The sequence below is a fragment of the Sparus aurata genome, chromosome 4 (genome assembly GCF_900880675.1).
Source record: "Sparus aurata chromosome 4, fSpaAur1.1, whole genome shotgun sequence".
NCBI classification, from domain to species: Eukaryota; Metazoa; Chordata; class Actinopteri; order Spariformes; family Sparidae; genus Sparus; species Sparus aurata.
Genome location: NC_044190.1, coordinates 22,801,519 through 22,825,447, shown reverse-complemented (window position 1 = coordinate 22,825,447; position 23,929 = coordinate 22,801,519). Strand labels below are relative to the sequence as shown.

At 41.6% G+C, this 23,929-nt stretch overlaps 1 protein-coding gene across 2 annotated transcripts in view; it reads left to right on the top strand.

Moving 5' to 3' along the window:
- The window catches only part of fam189a1 (family with sequence similarity 189 member A1), a 110,559-nt gene that overhangs the window by 81,014 nt on the left and 5,616 nt on the right, over positions 1-23,929 (top strand). The window contains exons 3-8 of one of the 2 annotated variants that reach the window (XM_030415019.1): positions 3,426-3,536; positions 7,486-7,650; positions 16,705-16,812; positions 18,987-19,147; positions 21,137-21,272; positions 23,680-23,758. In XM_030415019.1, the coding sequence (XP_030270879.1) occupies positions 3,426-3,536; positions 7,486-7,650; positions 16,705-16,812; positions 18,987-19,147; positions 21,137-21,272; positions 23,680-23,758 (760 nt within the window). The remainder of the gene's footprint in view (positions 1-3,425; positions 3,537-7,485; positions 7,651-16,704; positions 16,813-18,986; positions 19,148-21,136; positions 21,273-23,679; positions 23,759-23,929) is intronic. The other variant, XM_030415020.1, reaches the window with a different exon arrangement.

The following is a 23,929-nucleotide window of genomic DNA, read 5'->3' as shown; positions in this document are numbered from 1 at the left end:
GAATTACAGTGATCCACCTGAACCTTGGGTCTGCTATTGTAATCTATGAGTGTTTGTCATGGAGATGAATGCTGATTGTATTGTCCTCCACAGTGAGCGCTAAACGATGTGATGATGACATGCGGCGTAAATCTGCCTCGGCTGTTAAAGCGACAGAGTGGCATCACGTGCCTGGCCTCTCGTGTGTGTGTGTGTGTGTGTGTGTGTGTGTGTGTGTGTGTGTGTGTGTGTGTGTGTGTGTGATTTCCTCTTTGACATGCAGAGGGCAGCGCAGCAGTAATTAATGACTAGCTGCTAAATGGTGCTATGTGATCCTACATGGTAATGAGAAGGCATTGGTGCGGGGCCAGCCGTGGCAATCAGCTCAGCAGAGAGAAGGCGTAGGGGACATTCGGCTTAAAGCGGGCCTGAAGAGGATTGTTTGGGTATCAAGAGAATTTATTGTGCACCCGTTTCACCATTGGTCTATAAAAACACAATTTAGTCAGAGTGTCTCTCTGAGTCAGCAGGCTAGTGGGGGCATCATCTCTGTTGTTTCATGGCTGTGCACTTTTTTATTGCAGCTGTAGTTTAGGGTAATTGGAGGATCGGACACAGATTTATGCGAGACTTGTGCAAATTTGCACACACAAAAAAAAATTAAATATCCCTTTGAAGCACGTGTGCGATATCATGGCAGAGCACTCGCTGGAGCCGTGATGAAGAGAGATTGTTTTCTGCAGCTGGTTATTGTTTGAGATGCAGCATTGCGTCCGACTGGCTCAGCTGGCAGGGAGGTTTCATTAGAATACAACTTACGGTCTGGAAGCTTTTACTGTCATTGGTTTGTGCATTACAATATCCTCACAGTGATGGTTATTGCCATGGCATCATTTGACTTAAGCGCTCCTGAAGAACTAATGAAGATGCTTTTCGGCTTGTACACTTCAGCAGAGCAGCACTCTGAAAAAATGTTAAGTAATGCTGACACACGGTGTAATCAATCAATGTTATTACAAAGTTCTGTCTCCCTCATAGCTGTATCAAGGGGTTACATATCAAGTGCACTCAGATTTGATTGTATCTTCCTGCATGAAAGGAAACAAACTCAAGTTGGCCGTAGAAACTTGTCTGAACATCTGTCTTTAAAGAGAAATGTCATGAACCGCAATCACCAGGGAGCAGCATTCTTGCCATTAACTCCACAACCATCCGCCAAATCAGGTCATAATCATGTAATATGAAAGTAATACGATACGTTTTGTGGAAATGTCAATACGGCATGTAGATGAGAACAAGTAGTTGTGTACTGACGTGAACGTATCGATGGTACCGTTTGCAGAAACATTAACTGCCAACATTTTATCGTGGCAACTGACAAGAGACACAAGTGATTCAATAATGTTGATAATATACTGTGTATATGCAGCTAAATGTTTTTCAATTTTCAATATCAATTTTCTTCTTTCATAACTGAAATTAGACTTACTTAAGTGGCTTTAAGGTTTGAAATATTGCCTTATTTCACTAAGACAATGTCATACAGCATTTGTATCCTCTGACAATGTTGAATCTTGTCCTGTCAGTCACAGTTAACTTTGCACAACACATTCATGTCCATCTCAAGTGTTCTCACTGGTCCTCGCTGTTTGGTTTAAATGTTAACTTATTAGCTTGATTAAGTGTCGTTTGGGTGAATAACATTTTGTCATTGTTCAAATATGTGTTGCAGTCTCATTTTGTGATGCAGTTTGAGAAAACAGATGAATGTTTTGTAAAAATCCGGACGACGTTTCTGGACGTCATCTATCATCGGTCAATGGGTACATGAGGCAGGAAACATCTTCAGGCTTTTGAATATCTGTGCTCGAGGTACTTCAGTACACAGGTCCTTCTCTTAATGAGCAGCACAGTGAGTGTTCTTGAACTTGCCCTTGTCCCTTATACATTTTTGCAAAAATAGTAACTTCATGATGTTTCCACCGTGCATATCTTATGTTATGTGCTGTCATGTATAGGGGCAATGAAGGTCTTAAATAGTCGAAACCCTTGTCACCATATATCCCAATTCAGATTTATTTATACGATGTTTTGTGTACCAAAAAGTCTGTCACGATGACTGCGGTTTCTTCTGTGGCCACTACATGAAGAGTTCTCTTCCTGGAAGGCTTGATTACATTCTCATGCAGCGGATCAACCGGAGAACCAGACAGCTCATATCACATTCAAATGAAATGCTAATTAATCAGATCTACACGTCCTCACCCCCAATGCACCATGGGACTACGGAGTCTTGTTCTGTCTGTCTCGCTGTCTATCTCCTCTCCTCCTCTGTCACTGTCTATTAATGACTAGTCTCGTTCCCTTCTTCCTTCCCTTCGTTTGTTGTCTGCATTTTGACTGATTTTCTTCTGATTTTCCTCGCTGCCATCAGAGCAGGTGCTCCTCAGGCTCGCCCATCAGCCTCTCAATCTTTCAATTTTCTGCCATGGTGAAAAGCACTTAAACTTATCGCTCCATCTGTTTATTACATGCCACCTCCACTTCCTTCTCCACCCCCTTTTCCTTCTCCCCTCCTCTCCATCTGTGTATTTGTGTTCTCAACAACCTTTATATCCGTCAAACTCCGCCTGCTAGTGCCCTTTACGTCCTCTACCGACTCTCCCCCGGGTTTTTTTTTGTTTTTTTTGAACACTTTATGAATGCAAACTTTGAAAATAGGCTTTTATTGTTGTTCTTAATTTAATTGAGCAATTATTGACCTTGTGAAACTCGTCATGTTTTAACAAAACCAGGACTGAGCTCAGAAAACTCTGCTGGCTGGTTGTCTGTTTTAAATTCTTTCAAAACTCTCTCTGTTACGCTTGACCTGTAATTGAACTTGCCAGAAATGGTAGCCATTTTTCTGCTAACGTGATTGATATCCACGTGGCTGGCAGCTAGAAAATAAAAAAAAACGCCCTTTCCCCGAGGAGAAGAGGGCAAAGGGAATATTTTGAGTAAAAGTGTATTAGGCCTAACCTGCCAGCTCTCTCAGCTTTAGGAGAAATGTTAGCTCTGTTGAGACGAGGGTGTGTTCATGTGTTTCAAACTGACTGCGAGACATTAGCTGCTGTTCAGGCGTCGAGGAAGATAGGAAACGTTCATAGCTGGTGGGGAATTTCCCCTCCATCAGTATGTAGTTACTTGTGTCATCGGGTGAAAAGCTTCTGTGTAATTATGATTTCTCTCTCCTTCACACTCTGGAGGAGAAAACGGGTTATTGATTCCTCTTGACATCAGCGCTAATTTCCTCTTTGGTGATCTGTTGAAATCACTTTGAGTGACGAGTCATTAGGAAAGTACGCCCTGCCTCTGGTGTTACGGCTGCTTTCAAAGATGTAAGAGTTGAGACGGCTACATTTTCTCATGATCTTGCCCTTTTTTTTCCTCCTTCTCTGCCACAGATCACATTCTTCATGCTCCTGTCTGCAGTGTGTGTGATGCTCAACCTGGCGGGCTCCATCCTCTCCTGTCAGAACGCTCAGCTAGTCAACTCCCTGGAAGACTGTCAGCTGGTGAGACCAACACATGCACTCTCTACCTCTGACGAAATGTCCAGCAACGACGATATGATGCCAATCTTAAGTCATTCAGTCATTTTGTTGATAGTCGGAATTTTTCCTACATCTCTCTGGCAGTCGATTGGCCATAAGTACATAGGTTTTCTTGAATTGAATGTCTGAACCTGATCGATGCAATATGCCTCATATCAGAAATCACACCCTTCTTCCCAGGAATAACTCAACACCACACAGACTCTCATTTGATTAACTTTCCATGGTGCAGATTTACTTTAAGTTAATGAAACATTGAAGCTAGCCACTGCCTACCTCATGATGACAACAAAACCCATTTAAGATTAGCTTCTTTTTGTTTTGCTGTACGCAACCAAGGCATCCCATCAACTGCCACTCCCATATTGCAGTTATAGTATACATGTATCTGGTATCGAAGTGAGACACATCTGATGTATCTCAAATCAGCCCCCACTATTATTTGCAAGTGATCAGAAGAGATCTTTGGGTCTTAACATCATGCACATATCGGCATGCGTTGCTGTGGTAATGATGGTATCAGTAACTCGGTATGCTGGTGATGTAAGTTTGCAGTCTCCTCGCTCTCCAAACATTCACTCTGTCAAGTCTCAGAGCAGACACAGACTTGTGTCCGTCTCTCTGGATTTGATGTTGTGTGACACAAAAGATGCTTTGAAATCTGACAAGAGCGGTCGGAGTGACCGGACTGAGACACATCAGTAGAGCCCATTCCAGTAGATCCCAAAAATCCCATTTCATGTGGTATTTTGCTGTCTGATTTTCCAAAAACCATCAGATCAAGAATTGCCAAGAAATTGACTTGGGCTTGGTAGTCTGAACACAGCCACAAGGTAGTTAATGAAGCTTCAAGGATGATTGTTTCTACTCTAAAACAGACTCCTTCAAACCACATAAACAACACTGAAACACAAATGCCACACTTACCCCAAAACCAGTTCGACTGATATTCCCTCGAGAGCACAAAGGAAAATAATTGGGAAAATAAATCTAAATGGTTGTTTTTACAAACCAATCCTTTATATATGATGAATAATGCATAAATATTTCCTTTGTGTTAAAAATATGCGATCAAACAGTCCAAAAAACTATTTTGGTAATAGTTTTTTATAAATTTTTTGATGGCATGTCTGAGCAGCCTAACATGATATATATCATATCAGTAACAGATCATCAGTAACACATGAAACGAGTCATGAGACTGTGAACAAAGACGAAATAACAGCCAAAGGTCTGAAGTGTTTGTGGTTAATGAGTCGGATCGCTTGAGACGTGTGTTGAGTTGTTGCTGCAGTTTGATTTAACCGTGAAGCCAGTAACTTTGAAGTCAGTGAGTAATAGGCATGTGCTCATTATTGTCTGCATGCAAGTCCACAGTCCAAATTCACGAGGGCCGGCACATGTCAGGCAGCACTTCTGTTCCGAGCAGCCTGTAGAACTGAGTCAACATCAAAAAGCAAACTGAACTGTTTGTCTGTTAGTGACTAATGGCTCATGATTATCACATCCATCTCTGCCAGAATCAAAGATCGCTAAAACACAGATAAACAACTTTGAAAGAGTGCTCCAGCTCCGCTCCGTAATGTTTGGAGCCTCAAAAGTGACGGTTTAAAAAAAAATAAAATAGAAGTGTGGTCAAAATCATCCATCATCAAAGCAGCAGAGACCGAGACTTCGACTGATGCAGCTTTCACACATACAGACTCATTAAAGGGGCCAGTTTATTTCAGGAGAAGTGCTTGTTTGATGGGCGAAAGTGCTTGTTCGATGTCTGACTGCGGGCTGTGTTCAAACACTTCTGGAACTTTCTGGAACAATTTGACATTCACAGTGACTTCACAGAACGAACGGCCGGTTGTGCTGAGGTAAGAGAGTCAGCAGGGTTTGAACCTCTTAATCTAGCTCTTTCTTAATTCTTTACTCTCTCTGTCACTTTGCTCGTATAAATCAAGTACAACACCACGAGCAGCTTTGAAGAAAGTGCATCAAACACCTTCATCCCCGATATTTATGAGATATTTAACCTCGCCCTGCTATGTGATGTGAATTGGAACAACTGTAAACACTTTCACCTTTCTTTTCTCACATAAAAAGACACTTACTGTGAAGAACTCTTTCATAGTTGAGTGGAGTAGAATAAACAACCATGCACTTTGATTTCACAAGGTTATAATAGCTAGCACGAATGTCAGAGCCATTTAGAGGTACATAAAGTTTAACCTTTCTTAACTTCACATTGTACCGCAGGGCAACTTTTGGGTAGTGATTGTTTTTCGAGGTTTAGTTCATGATGAATGGCATCCTGTCACAGTGTCCTTATACGTTAGTTCTAATATCCCCCCCCCCCCCCCCCCCCAAGTCCCCTCAGTTACAAAATGCAACCAAAATGTCTAGTTGTTATACTGCCTTACTCCTTGTAAATGCCCCTTAATTTCAAACATTATAACCATAATTTCAGACACTGACTTTCTGCCATTAATTTTGAAGAAGACCTGTTGTAATTTTTTGTTTTTTTTCTTCCCTTCAGTGTGTTTTAGGTTCTTGTGCATGTAAAAGATCTTTAAAGTCAGAAAGCCCAAATTCTGGGCCAATGGGAGCTCCTCTCTCCCACAGAAAACCCTGCTCCAGAAACGCCTCGTTAGTGGTCTCACCTTTAGATCTGTGACATTGTGACATCACCATGTCACACATTTGCATAACTTATGTCTGTATAAACAGTAGACGTGAAGCTAACCAGAGGCTAAAAACACGACAGAGCTGATAGGAGACACGGTGAGCGGTGCTGGCTCTGGCATGTGTGAGCTGACCAATCAGAGCCGACTGGGTAACGGGCGGGGAGCCTTAAAGAGACGGGAGTTAAAACAGAGCGTTTCTGACAGAGGTGCTGCAGTACTTGACAGTATGAGAAAACTGATGTGTTTTTATGCATTAAAGCATGTAAACATGTTGTAGTAGTGACCCAAAATAAAAGAACCTGAAAATGAGCATAAAATGTGTCCAAAATCAATATAACTGCTGCTGACACGAGGGTTGTTGTCTCAGAAGTAATAGAGCTCCTCCCGACTGAAGAGAACATTACACAAGTGTTTTTATAAGTAGAGTTGAATGCAGTTGTGTGCATTATGTGGAACTCATTGCCTTAACTGGGGCTTGAAGTGATAGTTACATGCTCTCTACACTGGCATTTTCAGCAGCAGTATTAACACGCTGAAATATAGGAGCCAGCGCACTTCAAAAAATAAGTGTATTAAGCGTTTCCTCCTTGCAGCTGGTGATCAGAGGTAGTTGGACACAGAACACTCAGTCTTCACATTTTTATAATGAGATGCTAAGCTGATTTTTTAAGCTGAATTTATATTGCCAAAGGTTTCTATCTTTTTCACGACTGAAGAAGTCCCTCGTGATCCATCCAGTACCCAACCCACTAACCCGAACACTTCCACATTAGAAGCAGCTTTTCTCCCCACGCACGTGGGACCAGCGGAGTAGACCAACTTGCTTTATGCGGCTCCCCAGAGAGCCTCCCCCAGTCGTGACTGAAACGTTGGCGTTCTTCATATCCTCTCCCCAATGTAATTAACCCATACTTGTTGGGTTCATGTCCTGCTTTCTCTCAATCTGGGACACATAGCAGAAGTATACTCTACCTCGATCTCTCCCTTGGAAGCTCTTCATGTCTCACAGCCTCCCTTCTTTTGTTGTATGCTTACCATCAGCCTTGTACATCTCTTTGAATGTAACTCCTCACTGTGTCTCTTAAGAATATAGTTAATGTCAGCAATAAATGTTTCTATTTAGGACAATACATCAGTGCACCAAGCTCAGGTCTGATCTGTGCGTGTGTCTTTGTGTCTGTGTGTGTGTGCGTGATGTGCGTGTGTGTTTTGTGTACGTGGCGTGCATGCATGAGTGTGGATGTGTGTTTCCCCCTCCTCCCCCCCAGCTCAAGTTTGACAGCGATGGAGTGTGTGTGTGCTGTGAGCTTCAACAGCAGAGTTCGAGCTGCAACAACCTGGGAGAGACGCTGAAACTGAATCCACTGAGGGACTGCAACACCATACGCCTCCGTCTCAAGGTGAGTGGGAGAAAGCATGCATTTGTGTTTTGTGGATAGAAGTTGGACAGAAGTTCAGACTGCAGCTAAATTGGAATGATTTGTCAAATCCAGTCTGCAGAACTCTGACTTCTGTTACTGGTAGATGGCACAACATGGTGCACCATATGTTCTGATCCCAAGAACACAGCAGAGATCCTCTTGCTTTTTTAGATTAGAAGCAATATTTCATCGCTGTTCGAAAAGTTCCCGTTGTGGTAGACGTTGACTCATGCAGCCATGTTTCATGCCGCCGTCACTGCTGGTTTTAAACTCGCTCATCAAGCGAATTTATCAAATCCATTAGACAGCCAAGACTGAGAGACAACTTCAGAATATCAATCAACACATTTTACTAGATGATCTGAACTTTCTGTCTTTTCTTAAACAAGCTGCAGCCCTGGCTCTATGGCAACGGTAGTTGGTCGATGGACCCACTACTTTGGTCCATATTGAAATATCTCAACAAGTATAAGACGGATTGCCATCAAATTTTTCCATGACATATGAAAAGTCCAATTGGTTGAACTGTAATGACTTTGGTTATCCCCTGACTTTAGCCTCCCATAAAGATGACTGCTGATTCTCTGTTGAATAGCTCACAAAATATATGGTGGATTGCCATGAACATTGGGACGGACACTCGTGTCCTTGGCTTGCGAAATCCATTGCGGAATATGCGTTCTGTCATATCATGCAAACAGCTCACGTAAAACATGGGCTAGTTTGCTAAGTTGGCCTATATTGCTACGTTTTTATCTTTAAAACTATAAAAACATGGAAATGACATACAATATAGCCATCAGCAAGTAGGGATGGTGTGTTTTCTTACCAGAAACTTTCAGCTCCCTGGCGATCTCCAGCCAGCCAGCCAACCAGCCAGCATCTTATTGAGGGTTTCGTAGCAATAGGAGATGAACTTATAAATATCTAATTTCAGCTTCATGCATCAACTCTTCCTAATCTACGATGTACTTTCAATACAAGTGAAAGTAATGAAAATCGATATAGGGTGGCACGCTCAAAACAGTGCTTAGTGCTGCGCTGTGTCACTCACAGCCAGTTAGGATATTCCAACAGGAAACAATCAAATCAAGCTGATTTTTTCAGTTAAGACATGGTGTCTGGATGAATTTCATCTAGTCATAAGGTCAAATTCCAGGTTTGTCCAATTATGAGCAAACACCTGCAAAACACGTAATTCCCCCAGCTGTGCTTTGTTTTAAGTACTAATTAGCAAATGTTAGCATCGTGTTAGGAGTTGGACTCCGTCTTGTAACAAAGGTCAACTTGACAGCTTTTCATTCGGTCAAACTACAGATTAACATGGAAACCATGAGCTAATCATGGTGTGGTGGTACTGTCAGTAAATTGCTTACAGGCCAGCCCCACTTACATAAAAATATAAACAAAAAACGTGAAAATCTAAGGGGGAACGTCCAGTGTCCGCTACTTGGACATTAAATAATAAATGCCTCTTCTGGGTATAACAAACAAATGCCTCCTACAAGCCCCAGTGAAATAAAATGTCTAACTGAAGGAGTATAGGTGCTTGGATTTGAAGGGGTTCACAAATAAACACAGTTTCCTCACTACAAATGATGTAGGCAGCCAAAAAATCCCCAATAGGGCCTTGAGTTTCTGACTGGCAATCTAACGGGGATGAGGTTCTCAGTTGGTTGGAGACAGGTTCTCAATGAGAGTGAGAACCACCACTGTGCCATTTCCCACCTCTCTTAAGCCTTTGCAAAAAGGGTGTCATCACACCATGATTGGCTGGGAGGGAAATGCCCCAAGCTGCTTCCACTCCTCAATCAGGAGTCAGTCTCCCCACCTGGGCACAGGTGATCTGAATCCCCTGCGATTAGACATGAGGGATTTTGGAAAATCAGCCCAAAACAAAGAAAAATAGCGAGTCTCAGACAATGGGTTGTGTGTAAAAGCGAATATGTGGGTAGCTGGAGTGTCCGCAGGGTGTGGTGTGATGAGAGAACATGGTCAGTAGCCATCTTCACACAGACGAGCCAGACAGTACTGCCGCACTAAGGCAAAAGGTCGTAACTTCGATTTTGGGCGAAAATGAGTTATTGTAATTTTTGGGACAATAAACATAAGTTTTATCATGTAGACAAACATCAAGTTTCAATTCAGTAGTTTTGGGGGGGGAATAAGATTATGTTTTTGCCGTAACTTCAAAAAGCCAAGGAGAAACTGTGGCAGAAGATCGTAACTTCAGATACCGCTTTCTGCCTTAGTTTCACGCTGCTCCTGAACACATGAATGAAGTTACGGTCCAGTAATAGCTAGCGGTAGCCTTAAGCTAGCGATGCAAACTAGTAGGCTAACCTGCTTCACAAACTAGACACAAACACTTTGCAAGCCATAATCAACAACTTATCCAGTAACAAGCGGTGCTTTAGAGCATTGCTTGTAGGATATCTTCATTCACAACCCGTAATACAAGGCTACACGTACAACCGAAATAAAATGTGCTTCTCATAGGCTAGCTCTCGCCTGCCAATGACGGTCCACTGACTGAAAACTGCGTGAGTTGGTTGGAGCTGAAACGACAAACCTTCCACACACGCACGCACACGCACACACACACACCAGCAGCAGGAATGTAGTAATTTACAGCCTACCTTTTGCTGAACCCTGGTTAAAATCCATGTCAAACATCCGACGAAAAAGCAAATCCATTAAATCCACCACGAGTTTTTTAAACTTGCTGCTGGCTAGTCAAAACTCCCAGGTTGTCAGCAACAAGCTGTCAATTCTATCTATGCAATCCTACAGTTTGTTGTAGCCGTGGGTTTATGGAGAAATTAAAGCTGGTCGCAAAGATGTCACGTCTTGATTTGCCAAGAAAGAAAATAAAATTGATCATTGGACGAATCCACCATGTGACTCGTTGATGTCACAGGTGACACGTTGTAAAGACAGGAAAATATATCAATACAGTGTTTATTCATAATTTTTAAAAAGACCTACACGTGTCATCAAAGTTTATTCCTGTATTTATGATAATAATGCAAATACTGCAAGTAAAATCCCAAGAAATATTAATTCCTACTATGTTTTCAGCAGACTGGCTTTCAACATTAAGATGCTACAATGGGATGATTATGAAATATCTTTGCTGTTCTAGGCTGCTGGTTATCCACATAAACAATGAGTCTATATTAGTGCCTCATATCCAAACAGAAGTACATGTTTTATATGCATTAAAACATCAAAACACTCTCATTGTTAATGCTGACGTCTGTCAGAGAGAGTGTGCAGAAAATCATGCGACTGCCTGTGTGGTACTATGAGTATGAAATAAAGAAAAAAACTTATTAATCTATCATTTTCATATGATGTTGATACCTATAAAGCCATTTTATCATAGTGAGTTCAATAGGGTCAATATTGCTTACATTTTAAGTGAAAGTTGTCACTGTTATCATAACATTGTGCTATAAAATAGAAGTTAAGGTCTTTTGCCTTGGTATAACCAATTGTCATTTTATGGGCAGTGCAAAGGCAGAATACAGTAACTTCCGAAAAAGGGTCAAAGGTCAAATTTGAGTAAAAAAAAAATGTGTAGATAGATTAATACAGGTATACACTACAAACTGTGAAAATTACAATATTATACCTATAACCCAACTGTCAGGACATTAAGATAACTTTAAAGATATTTTTCTCAGTTTCACACTCTGGAGAGTTAAGGTCTTTTGCCTTAGTAGGGCAGAGTACAGGTGTGCCACATCTTCTCTGGTGACCCTGGCCTTCCCTCCACTTGTAGGCACCCTGGGACATAACCTGACATAAGTAAAAAACACACACACCACTAAAACAGAGGACATCCCCCGTGTCTTCACAATGCTAACACATTTAATGTAGATGGTTAACATGGTAAACATACCTGCTTCACATCAGCATGTTAGATTTTGTAGTTGTGAGCATGTTAGCATGCTTGTAGCATTTAGCTCAAAGCACTGATGTGCCTACAGCCTCAGAGAGCCGCTGGCACGGCCACAGACTCGAGCAGACTAGTCCTCAATCATCTCCAATGAGAATGAAAACCATTAACTTGAGTAACAGCCAGCAGTCATTAAAGAATAATTATCTTTAAATTGCTAAAATCGTCACGTCTAAACTGATGTCGCCCGGTTTCCTCTCTCACTGTGTAACATAACCCATGTGAGAACGGTTGGACGACTCAGAAAACACACAAAAAAAGAGAAAGTGTTCAGTCCTCAGATTAATTGGGCAGGAAGTGCAGAATGGCAACAGCATTTGTCTTTCCCCAAGAGGCAGACCTCTTAGTATGCAGTGTGTATCTAGCCTGGGCTGGCTGTAGTTTGCGAGTGCATGATCTCCGTAGATTATCTTGACTCAGAGTGTCAGCAGGAATGATGTACAGCCTGTGCTACTGTGCCTTTATTGGATAACGACAATCATATCCATTCATTTTATGCCCCTGATTGATTATAAAACATTGATAACCAAATAAAAGACTTTGCAGGATGAAGCATGCCCATGAAAGGAGGAAAGATCAAGCACATTTGTCATTTTGATCATGGCTCATTAAAAGAGATATGGGAATTGGTGCTGTAAACCTTTATTAAGAGCCAAAGTGGTCAGATGTGTTGAATTATGTCTAAGAGGAAGCTGTCACGCCCGAGTCTCCAGAGTCCTCGGCCATTTCAGATGGCTGTTAGGCTGTCGCTGGTCCTAATGAACTCATGATGCAGCTGCCATATAGCATCTCCATCGCTGAGGCACTAGACTCGATGATAGACCACCTTGACTTCTTATTCTCACTTACTTTTAGGTCAAAAGTTTTGTTTCTGGCAAGCAATCGGCTCTTTCCTGGCTGCCGCTGATGTGTGCCTTCACTCTTTGCAGACACATTTAATTTCCATCCCGTTCCTCTCTTCATTTCAATGTGCGCTGCCCGGGGGTGTAAACTATCACTGAGAGGGAGGATTCAGATAATTTGTGATTTCCTGTACAACCTTGCTGTGTAACTCACTAACCTGATTGGCTTGAGGCGAGGTATCTTTTAGAGGTTAAATATCTGGTGAACAAGGCATGTTAAACAGTTTCCTTGGAGGCGTTATTACATTTCTTCTTGCCTGGTTGGATTTATTATGTCATTATGTAAGTTGTCGTCACGAGGGAAATCAGAGAAATGCACCGTCTCGCGTCTGCACGACAGATGCATTCCCATAACAGAAATGAGCTCAGATGAAGCCATCATAAATACTCCTTGTCTCACTTGAAGCTTTCAGTTTGACTTTGTGAACAGTTGCACACAGGTTGGTTTCTGTGTATTGCTGTGTGCAGTAATCTCAGACTTAACTCAGGAATAAGTCCTCACACTTTGCACCTGCACAGCTGGATAGATAAATGACTGACTGTGAGCAGATCTCAGCCAGACAGCTCTCATGGAAAGTGTTCGTTACGCGTATGTGGTAGATGTACAGTGTTGATGTTTGGCATTTAGATCCTGATTTCGTCGCGCCATCCAGTCTCTTGTAATTAGTCAATCGTTCCCTGCGGTTTTTGTGCTGTGTTTGGCACTGTTTGCTCCATCGTCCCACATCAGAAGCTGTTCTGCCGATTGATTTTATTGAATTTGTGTGAGACGCTGTCTTGCTGGTTGTTTGGCCTTGAGAATCTGCTCATTTTTCCTTCTCTGCCTCATCATCTCCTGCAAGTAAGACCACACAGTCTGACGACATCTGTCCACAGCGAAGCAAGGACACACAAGTAAAGAATATATAGGCTATGTCCAATTTTCAATGATATGTCGTGTCAGCACTGTGCTTATGGTCTGCTCTGGTTAAGGCACCGAAACCACTTGGTTAGGGTGAGATTTGCCATTTTTTGCCTTATCTGCTTCTGTCTCCTAGAATACGGCTGGGCAACGTCCCAACATCCCTTCCATTCTGTCAGATGTTGTAAAAGCAAAGTGGTCTCTCACTTGGTGGCTAACTCGCCATCACCATCTCCTTCCACTGCTGACTTAAGAGTCAGTTTATACACGTGATCTGAACGTGATGTGACATGTAATGTAGAAATATCAGTATGAAATGAACATATTTAACATATCCGCGGTTCACAGAAACAAACAATGCCAGACAGGCAGGTCAAGAAAAAAGCATAATTTTTGCATAAATCTGTGATTGGACTATTTAAGTTCTGTAGGTATTAGGTGAAATTCCATCATGTATTAGAAAACCTTGTCCTTTACTCTTCATTTAATGCTTTATAAGGAGCGGCATCACAGAGCTACAGCATCTGCTGCTTCCTGTCATTGGGAGTTAGAAAATCTGTGAAGGGCTTTGCCAACAGTCTGTACTGACCCACCCCGAAACTGCCGCAGGGCTTCCTGAGGGAAGTTTTGGCTTTTCTGTCAGATGCTGTAAAGAGCTGCTTGGGGATGCCAAAGAGAGTGGAGATGAGCACTGAGACCTGCACCGAGGGTTAGTATCAACAGTAACCCGGGAGAGAAAAAAAGGGTGCTGCCCTCTGCTTCTCCGAGCCTGTCGTGCTTTAAGAAGCTGGAAGGAGCAGCTAGTGTGTAGTTTGTAGAGCTTTATGGTTCGAGAGGCCAATTAAATCCTTTGTAAGGCCCAGAGTGTTACACAGTCTGCCTCCTCAGGGTTGTGGTCTGACTTGGCAGCAGGTGTCACTTCCCTTGGCCGGTGCCACTGTACTGTAGCAATCTCAACAGCAAAGGCGGAATCAAATAACAGGTGTTTGGCGTAATGTTGACCATTTTTCAAAGCACAACGGAGAATTTGAGTTTTATCACTTTGTTTCTCTTGTCTTTAAGGCTTAACTGCGGTATAAAAAAATGACTTGTAGAGGCCTGGGACTTTGGGTGAGGTATTTCATTACAGTGAAGTCATAACTGCTTTTATTGGACATTATGAATCTTTTATTGTGATCAACGCTATGTTGTAATTGCCTGGTAATAAACTTGTCGGTGCAGATTGATTTGTCCACGTTGGATTTCCTTTTCTGAAGCAGGTTTCAAGTTTCCACTAGTCAATTTTACCAAAGGCAATGAAGTGAATTTATCAATATAAACCTGGCAGTCAAGTGGCATAACTCCTCTCCAACAGAAGACGATTAATTCCCTTCATTTGTCCCAGATGCTGTGCCTTTACTATACTGCAATTTGCACTAAGCTAAAAGTAGAGACAATCTCCTTTCACCACTTCTTTTTAATGACTGGCTGTGATTCTGTGTTTAAAAATGTCCCCCAGACTTTCCTCCTTCACAAAACATGTTCCAAAACCGTTCGCTTCCAAGGCAAACATGTATTAGATGTATTTTATAATTGGCACCGCTCTACTTCAGCTTCACTGGTTCCAACTCATCTCTTCTTTAACTTCCAGCTCACACAGACTTGATCTCTGGCAGCTAGTTACTGGACATCAAACATGTTTGAGAAACAGCTGCAGGGCTGAATGTCTCAGATGCCAACTTGATCCATTTTATGTATCACAGACTTCAAAAGGAATGGAAGTGCGTAATGGGATCTGGTTGGCAAAAAAAAAAAAAAAAAAGTCAGCTCTTGCTTTGCATGGAGGCTTCTGTATAAAGTCAACAAGCCTGACAACAACCTACTTCCTGGTTGATCTGCCAGGGAGCGACGGCTGTCTTCTCCGCAGATGATCAGCAGAGTAATACGAGTGGGGTTTTGTAATGTCACTGGTAATCATGTGCCTCATGGATCTGGTGAATAATTTGTGCGACAGGCTGGAAAACACTTGGTGTGGCAACTGGGGAGCTTCATTCATGAGCCCGTGTCCACAAAACAGAAAAGAGGTGCTGTGAGGTTTTGATTCCATGGCTGAAAGCCTCTTCCTGTTCTTTTCTTTTGAGGAACATTTCACAGATAATTTTGGAAGGCGGGGTATTTTTCAGTTAGCACTGTGAATGCTGGTATGATTTTGTTTTTTGAGCACCTGTTTGTTTGAGCTCTGTTTTGTTGGTAGATAATTTGGAAGCTGATTTGCTTCACTTCCTTTTGTTTTGTGGTTTTGTCTCATCTCTTGACAATCTCACACTCTTTGAGATAAAAGTGCTTTCATTTGAATAATCGGAGCAACTGTGTTTGTAAATTTTTTTGTGACAAATGAAACCTATGAACTTTATAAAGAAAAGGAACAGTTTATATTTTTTGATTATGTTCAAACATCAGAAGCTACTTTCTCACCTGGTTCTTTGACTGATTTTCATTCAGATGATGGCTAAGGTCACACACACATCAAAATATTCGCATCCCGTTCACTTCCATGCGAGTGAATGAAAACATTCGAATCCCCTTGTTGTGGCATCACTGTTCCTGTGCTCTTCTTCAGGACATTAATTCATCTAATACCGTGGCTTCGTTTGTTAGATCGCACAAGACTTGATATGTTTTACAGATGGAGCTGTTTAAAGATGAGAGGAATAACCTAAGCAGCAGCATGATGGGACTGCAGTCATCAGTCTCTTCTCTGATTCAGGATGCTTGGCTTGTATTTCAGCAGCATGCACATTTATTTCTGCTGACAGATTCAATACCGGCTTCATCCTCTCTCCGTTCGCTGCATTGGCAGGGTGTGAATGTGTATACAGTATGCTGGTGCTAAACCGTGGATGTTTATGAGGTTGTTTGCTGGGCTTGCACGGACATCACATTTCTTTTTATCAGCATTTAACGTTTTCAAATGTATTCTGGTAATGTTACCACTGCAGACTCTTCTGAGTGGAGACATTTGTAGAAGCGTTCTCTGACTGCGGTAACGTCCTGCCGTGCTCTGCTCAACTTGGTTACCTTACTGGTGACGTCGGCGCTGTCTGTGTCACCGTCTTTTCTTTCTTTGTTTTCTCCTCTCATCTCTGATGTTCATAATATGATCTGCCCTCTCCTCCTCTTTCCTCTCCTCACCTTTTTTCTCCCACACCCTCATCATTTGTCATATTTTTCCTCCTTTTGTCCCCCGCTCCTCTAACAGTCTCCCCCTCTCCCCCTCTCTCCTTTAGGAGTTGCTGTTCAGCGTTTGTGCCCTTAACGTCATCTCCACCATTGTGTGTGCCCTGGCCACCGCCATGTGCTGCATGCAGATGGTCTCAACTGATGTGCTGCAGATGGTGGGTGTGATGGAACAACAATAACTGATTTTATTTGCTTTTCAGTGACCAAAAAAAACCAAAACCAATCATCGAGTGAGATAAATACCTGCTGAATTATATGCCAACCTTTGCCCGTTCTGAGATGTTTGTGTTTGTGGTTGAATCATCCTGCTTTGTAAACCCGCACAGCGAAGGTCAATTGCCACAGGACCTGCCTCTGTCTTCCGCTTCTCAAAAATATGTTGGATTTGAAGAAAACAGCTTCACATCTCATTGGAATTTTTCCTCAAAGGTGCACCGTCCTCAGCCTGACCCTCTTTTGTCTTCTTATGTGGAACAATGAGACTATTACCAACAGCTAAATGCTTTCAGTCATGAGGGAAATTAACATGGCCAGGCTCCCTCCGTGTTTCACACCAACAATAGTTATTTCATGCCTCTAAACACATCAACAACTGGAAAGATATGGAGCAATACCACCAACACGATGCCAAAAAGGAAATAGCTTTGCAGTAATACTTGATGCAGGAACCATTTACACATTTTATGGACTATGCTGTGAATGGTGTGCTCGATGAAATGAGTCTGGATAATAAAACCGGTGCTCTGGGCTGAATGTAAAGCCTGGTTTGTTTAAGAACAATTTAAAGTGGCAGGACCTCCTCCATTCTTTTTGTAGCAAGTTAAATAAATTAGGATGAATGCAGAGTGAAAATAGAAATATTACTGGAGTTTCATCTCCATTGAGTCATGAGTCAACAAAGCCTCACAAATGATGATATGAGTTTTTCTTAACCCTCTTATATTTGAGTCAACTGGAAACATTTATTCTACAGAAATTATATATATATATAAAAAAAAGTAGCAACTGTTTATAATCTGGATAAATGAAAGGGTTCAGATCAGTGCTTTCATATTAACAGTGGGTCAAATGAATCCATATATGTCAAAGGGAGGGAGCTTTTTAGCATCTTTCAGCTTGTTGTTTTGGTTTCCACAACTCGCCTGTTTTGTCTCGCTCTCACCGCTGTCGTCGTTGTCGTCTCCAGATGCAGCACCAGACAAAGTGCAAAGTCAGCAACTAGCAATTGGACATAGTGGACTGGAGCACACAGTCAGCTAGAGAGTCTGGTGGAGACCAAAACAGACCACCATGTGTCCAGAAGCGTCACTCTAAATGAATGATAATAGCGTTCCTTGTTCGCAAGATATTAGCAGCTGTTTGCTTTATCTACTTTACAAGAAGATTTAATGCCAGTGTTGTGTTCACCTGGGAAGCAGACAAAAAGAGTTAATATGGCTTATGTTTAAAGAGCAATAATTACAGAACTGAATACTGCTTTGACCTCTGGGATAGGATCACAAGAATAAGATGATTAAGAAAGCAAAAATAAGTTGATCTGAAGCCGTTTGATTTGTACAGCAATTAAAAATGACACATCATTCTCACGTTGGCATACGGACTTAATTCACCGTGGTCCCTGCTTCATTGGCCTACTTTCAGATTATCAGATATTATTCCCGGACTACCTTACTGTCTAGACCTGTAGATATAAATGCGCTTAATTTTTGGAACTGGGGGCAGGTGTATAGCACCTTTTAAACAAAAAGGCAATTCAACGTGCCTGACATGTTAAGATAAACAGATAGAAAAGACAACATAAAAAGACACATGATTTTATAAAGGGTGAAAGAACATAAAACATGAAAATAAGCTGAAAAAGAGTGAGAGAAATCAAGCAGACAAAAGCACTGTGTCTTATCTCAAGCAGTTTCAGATAGTTTCCGAGAGTGGCCTCATTTCCCATTTACCACACGAGGTGTTAACCTTTTATTTAGCTCAGTAAATTTAGCCAAGTCAATAGCAGCCGTGGCAGCCTGGAGATTAAAAAGCGGGCTGGCTGGGACTGGAAAGTTGTCCCACTTAGAAAAGTCTGAGTGAGGAAAGCCTTTTAAGAACTGCTGGTCGAGGTACCTCTGAGTAAGGAGCCCGACATGCTGCAGTGAAGCCTGTTCGGTGACCAACAGCACCGATATGAATTCATGTAACATCTTGAAACAACAGCCTGGAGGTGTTCTGAACAGACTAAATTTGCTCGCTCATGTCTCCCTGGGTAAATGATGATGAATAAACAGCTACACACCGTGTGTACTAACGGCCTGACAATGGCTGTGTTTGTGCTGTGTTACAGTTTATGCCGCACAGAGCGCGAGCCCTAAATGCTGACTGTATGACCCCCCACGGAACCATCCTCCACCAGACTCTGGACTTTGATGAGTTTATTCCTCCCATCCCCCCGCCACCGTACTACCCCCCAGAGTACACCTGCACCCCCTCGATGGATGGACAGAGGTGAGAGGCAAAACACTAAACTCATCAGCATCACATCTTTTCTCACCCCTACCAGTGCATCATCTGGGACATTTGGATACTTTCAGGAAATACACAAAAGGTGTTGTTTGCTTATTTGTTAAAATATAAAGTTACAAAGATAAAAAAATACCTTGTATTGTGGCCAAAAAGACTTTGGAAATCCCGTATTTGATGACTTTTAGAATGAAATTTCAGAGGAAGAGCCACAGCTTTTGATGTTGCTGCTTATTACAGTTTAATGCGACATGATACATTTCAGCTCTGTCGTCTACCATGTTGTATATTCAGCCTGTTATCAGCCAGAGTAATTCCTCTAGAGACTCCTCAGTGCTGCTATGTAGCTTTACTGCTGCTGTCACTGTTGTTGCTGCTGTCACAATAATGACGGCAAGATATCATCAATAGTGAAATCAGGGCCATTGTACTTTGTATTAATGCTGTTATTATAACAGTAATGATATATTATTTCTGCTGTTATTAATTGTATCATTATTACTATTATTGTATCTTCAGCTAATTTCCTTTTCTCTCTTGTGTTTGTCGTCTTCTCTCGTTTCATATTTGTTTTCCTCTTTGCTGTAAAGCACTTTGGATCCACTGTGTTGCAAAGGATTTTTTTTTTCATTAATATGTCGCATTCTCCTGAACAAATATTATAATAATGACTGAATTTCTGTTTTTGGCTGAACATACCCGTTATTGACTAATGATGATGAATATCTGTGAGCCCAGCCAAGCAACTATCAACAATCAATTATATGCAAGCTGCAGTGCAAGAAATTCATAATACGGATTGTGTTAAGTGAAGTTTTGCGAGTGCGAGATTGATGATTATCAAAGCACTACATGTTCTATAAAACTACATTGTATCTGGTATTTTATTTTTATCAAATATATTTAAGGAACGTTCGGAGACCTACCTCACAGTTTGCTGCAATATGTTTTAAAAATAGAAGTCTGCCGGTTGCTGCAGGTGATCAGTCGATCAGGATGCTGGTACCGGCCTCGGTGTCGTCTCCTTGAACTGCATATATTCCTGCAGGAGGGATGAGTGGGGAGCTGACAGTCAGACTTGAGCTTGTATTCCAGTTTTCCGAGGTACATCGACCAAAGAAAAAGAAACAAGACTTTTATTTTTGGAGGAGCCCAAAGTATGAGGACTGTTGAGGGTGTTTTTATTCAACCCTTCAACCAGATGTTGAATATACTGATGCCAAAAGTAACATTTGCATCCAAAGACAAATCCACATCTGTCATGTTAAGCAGCAGTGGCGTGTGTCTGTGTGACTGTGACCATCACATGTGGTTTTATCGTCTACGGTCAGCTCAGAGCTTTTCCCTTTCGTCAAGCAGCTGTGGCATCCCTGTTCTCAGCTGCTGTGAGAAGATGGGCTGACCCCTCCCTCGTCGCTCCCTCCATTTCCTTGCCAGAGCGAGTGCTGCTGATTTGGCCATTTGGCAGGAAGCCACATCTGTTTGTCAATTACGCCATAAATATATATACAAGGCAGAGGAAGCATTTATGGTGACCATGCCCGGGGCCAGGGATGTGTCATGACATCATCATGCCTCGGATGATTGGTGGAAACTCTCAGGCTGTATTTCATGCTCCGCCACTTTAGAGGAGAATGGGGTTGTAATTAAAAGATATGACCGCACGCATGGCTGCTCATTCTTAATTGGCACCATATGAAACAGTGGTGGTGCACGTGGAATAACACTCTACTCATACATATCGTCTGGAGTGGAGCGTCGGAGACAAGGCGATACTTCTCATGCCTCCTTTCCTAATGTTATTAAAAGAAAATATATTGGATTTCCGACTCTGATATGATGGATTTCTTGAACACTCTGCCCTCTGTGACTGGCTCAGTGGAAAATCCTCTTTTTCTATTCTAGAGACGTTTGGATTTTTTTGTTTTTTTTAACTACTGTCTCATTGAAACTCTGATGTTATGTCCCTGACAGAGGCCTGCATCTGGACTTCCCCCATTCTCCCTTCAGTGCCATCTATGGGGTTCCCATCAACAGCCCAGGGACTCTGTACCCGACTGACCTGCCTCCTCCGTATGAGTCTGTGGTGGGTCAGACTCCTGCCAGCCAGGTGAGAAGAATCAGCGGGATCTGACGTCTTTTCTCTATGGACATCTGGGCGTTGACATTACATTGATTCCTTGAGACAGGAAGAGAGTAATGAGTAAAGAGAGAGATATTACATTATGTGCAGTAGAAGAGTCTACAACCCCGCCAGCAGCTCTTGTTGTGGTGATTTCCCATCTTCCTTTAATTAGCCTTCAGTAACTTTAATTAAATAACCACTAACAAGCTAGTAGGAACCAAAACATTGAGACACAGAAGAACCAAACTGTCCGCTTCATCAAGTACTTTATTATTTTTGGAGTACAGAAAGGTACAGTAACAATTTACAGGTCCACAAATTTCCTGGTAATTGTATCAAACAATTAACATATTTCAAATGTCTATGTGAATATTTACCTCAGAATTAATAGAAAATTGCCCTCATTTAATTTCAGATCCTGCTATTTTTTCAATAAGCAGTTGATACATTGCTGGTTATATCTTTAATACATTTCCAGAAAACTTTCATAGTTTCTTCTTTCCTCCTGCTGATCAGATGATTTTAACTTTCAACTAGTTTCTGTCTGACTTTCTAGCAGCAGACTCACTAAATCAAAGTGAGATGTTTCTGTCGGGATTCTGAAAGTCAGTGAATTGAGTAACATGTTTGAACCATTTACATCCTCACTACTTTCTATAATTCCAGCACATCAGTCCATCGTTGGAGAGAATTTCCTAAATTGCCATTTAGTACATAGTTAGTGGTGAGAAATTGCTACTTACTGACAGATACAACAGGTCTGCTGATATAATAGTATTATTCAATAATGTTGGGGTTATTTCTTAATCAATTTTGAGGTGATTGTTGTGGTGTTTGGGGGGTAATGTCAAATAATTTCAAAGATGTTACTTAACATGCGATTACCATGAAATATGTGGACCTGTCAAATGAAGTGTTAACCAAAGTAATCAAAATACAAAGGTTTTGGATTCAGAATACAAGCAACAATATTTCTCCCGGCATCGAATTCATGTGACTATCTTCCACGTGGGCTGAGATATTTTCTGATTGGTTCTGAATTTAACAGAGGATCACATGCCGTTACAAATGTATTAACTTAGAGGTGCTATCACACAGGGAGACTTTCTTATACAGAGTCATAGGATGCAATCGTTATTTCCCCGCCTCTGTTTGACACACACTGATGTTACAAACTTCCCGAGCTCTTTATCAAAATGAGTTAATCTTGCGTCTTTATGCAAATAATATGGTGGTTCTGAATAAGATCAACTCATTTAGGATAGAAGATAGAAAACACAACATCCTTAAACACTCTGAGATTGTGCTTGTGTACAGCACTGCTATGATCAAATGGTTATGTCAGCGTATGTCACCTTTTTAGTTCAAAGTGTGAGCAAAACTACGATTCTCTAATTAGCAGTAAACAGCAACGTTATTAGTTTTGCAGGTATTTGGTCAAAAGTCAAAGCAAGTTTTGATGAGATGGACTTAAAAACAGGGGATTTTAATGTTTAAGACCAAGTTACTTTAAAGTCTTAAATGTGAAGATTATATTATAGATCACAGGTGTTCAAATGAAGCCAACTGCACCCATTTGTCAGATGTTCCCCTCCAAACGAATTGCATTACTTTTCACCTGTGTCAAAAGAGAATTTCTACTGTGTTCATCTTGTGTCTTTATGTTGAGCTGTTACCTTCAAAATGCGACAAAAAAAAAAGAAAGAAAGAAAATCAAAGCCAACATAATCGCAGCATCATCAGACTTACTGAGACGGTCTCCCTTGACTGTCACGTCGAGCTGATCGGAGCTCTTTTCTCGGGCTTAGGCTTCGCTGCATCTCATTGTTCACTGCTAAAAATAACTTTAAAACGTGCGAGCAGATCCTTTTATCTTCCATTATATTCTCAGCATCATTTACCACCTCAGGCTTTTAATCCATTATTTCCATTATACGTGTTAAATCCATAGTCCTCTTGGTATCCAGTCTGAACAGCAACAACCTTCAGATTGCAAACAGCTGAAGGTTTTCTCACTAATTGATTAGCGGCTGTAAATAACATGATGGAAGCAGGCACTGATCGATGGGATTGGCTGAGAGAACAGTCAGAGGCCCTGAAGAAACTCAGCTGCTGACCCTGCATGATGTGATGTCATGTGAACATGTATGTACCTTTAAAAGCACATTAGTAGATCAAATTAACGTTCTCATTCATCGTTAAATTATTGTTTTCTCCACTTCTGCACCTGCCGTTCGAGCTGAGAAATGTTGTGGTCCTATAGAGCCCTCTACAGACCAAACTGTGGTGTTGAAGGTTTAGAGGCACGTGGCAGATTTAATGCAGCTCTCTTTTATCCGCTCCTTTAATCAAACAGTGCTCCACCCCTCTGCTAATACTTGTCTCTTTACAGGTCACCACCAGCATAGAGCAGCAGGCCACCGAATCCAGTCTGTGCGAGAGAAACACTACTGCAGGATTCAGCACTCAGGGTAAAGATAATTGGAGCGAGAGATGCAACCATCGATTAGTCGATCGACAGAACAATTATCCCCAACTACTTGATAATTGATATATCATTTAAGTCATTTTTCATGAAACAGTGGCAGAAATGTAGAGCGATTCCGTGCCTTTTTCCTGTTTTATGCTGTATTAAACTGAAA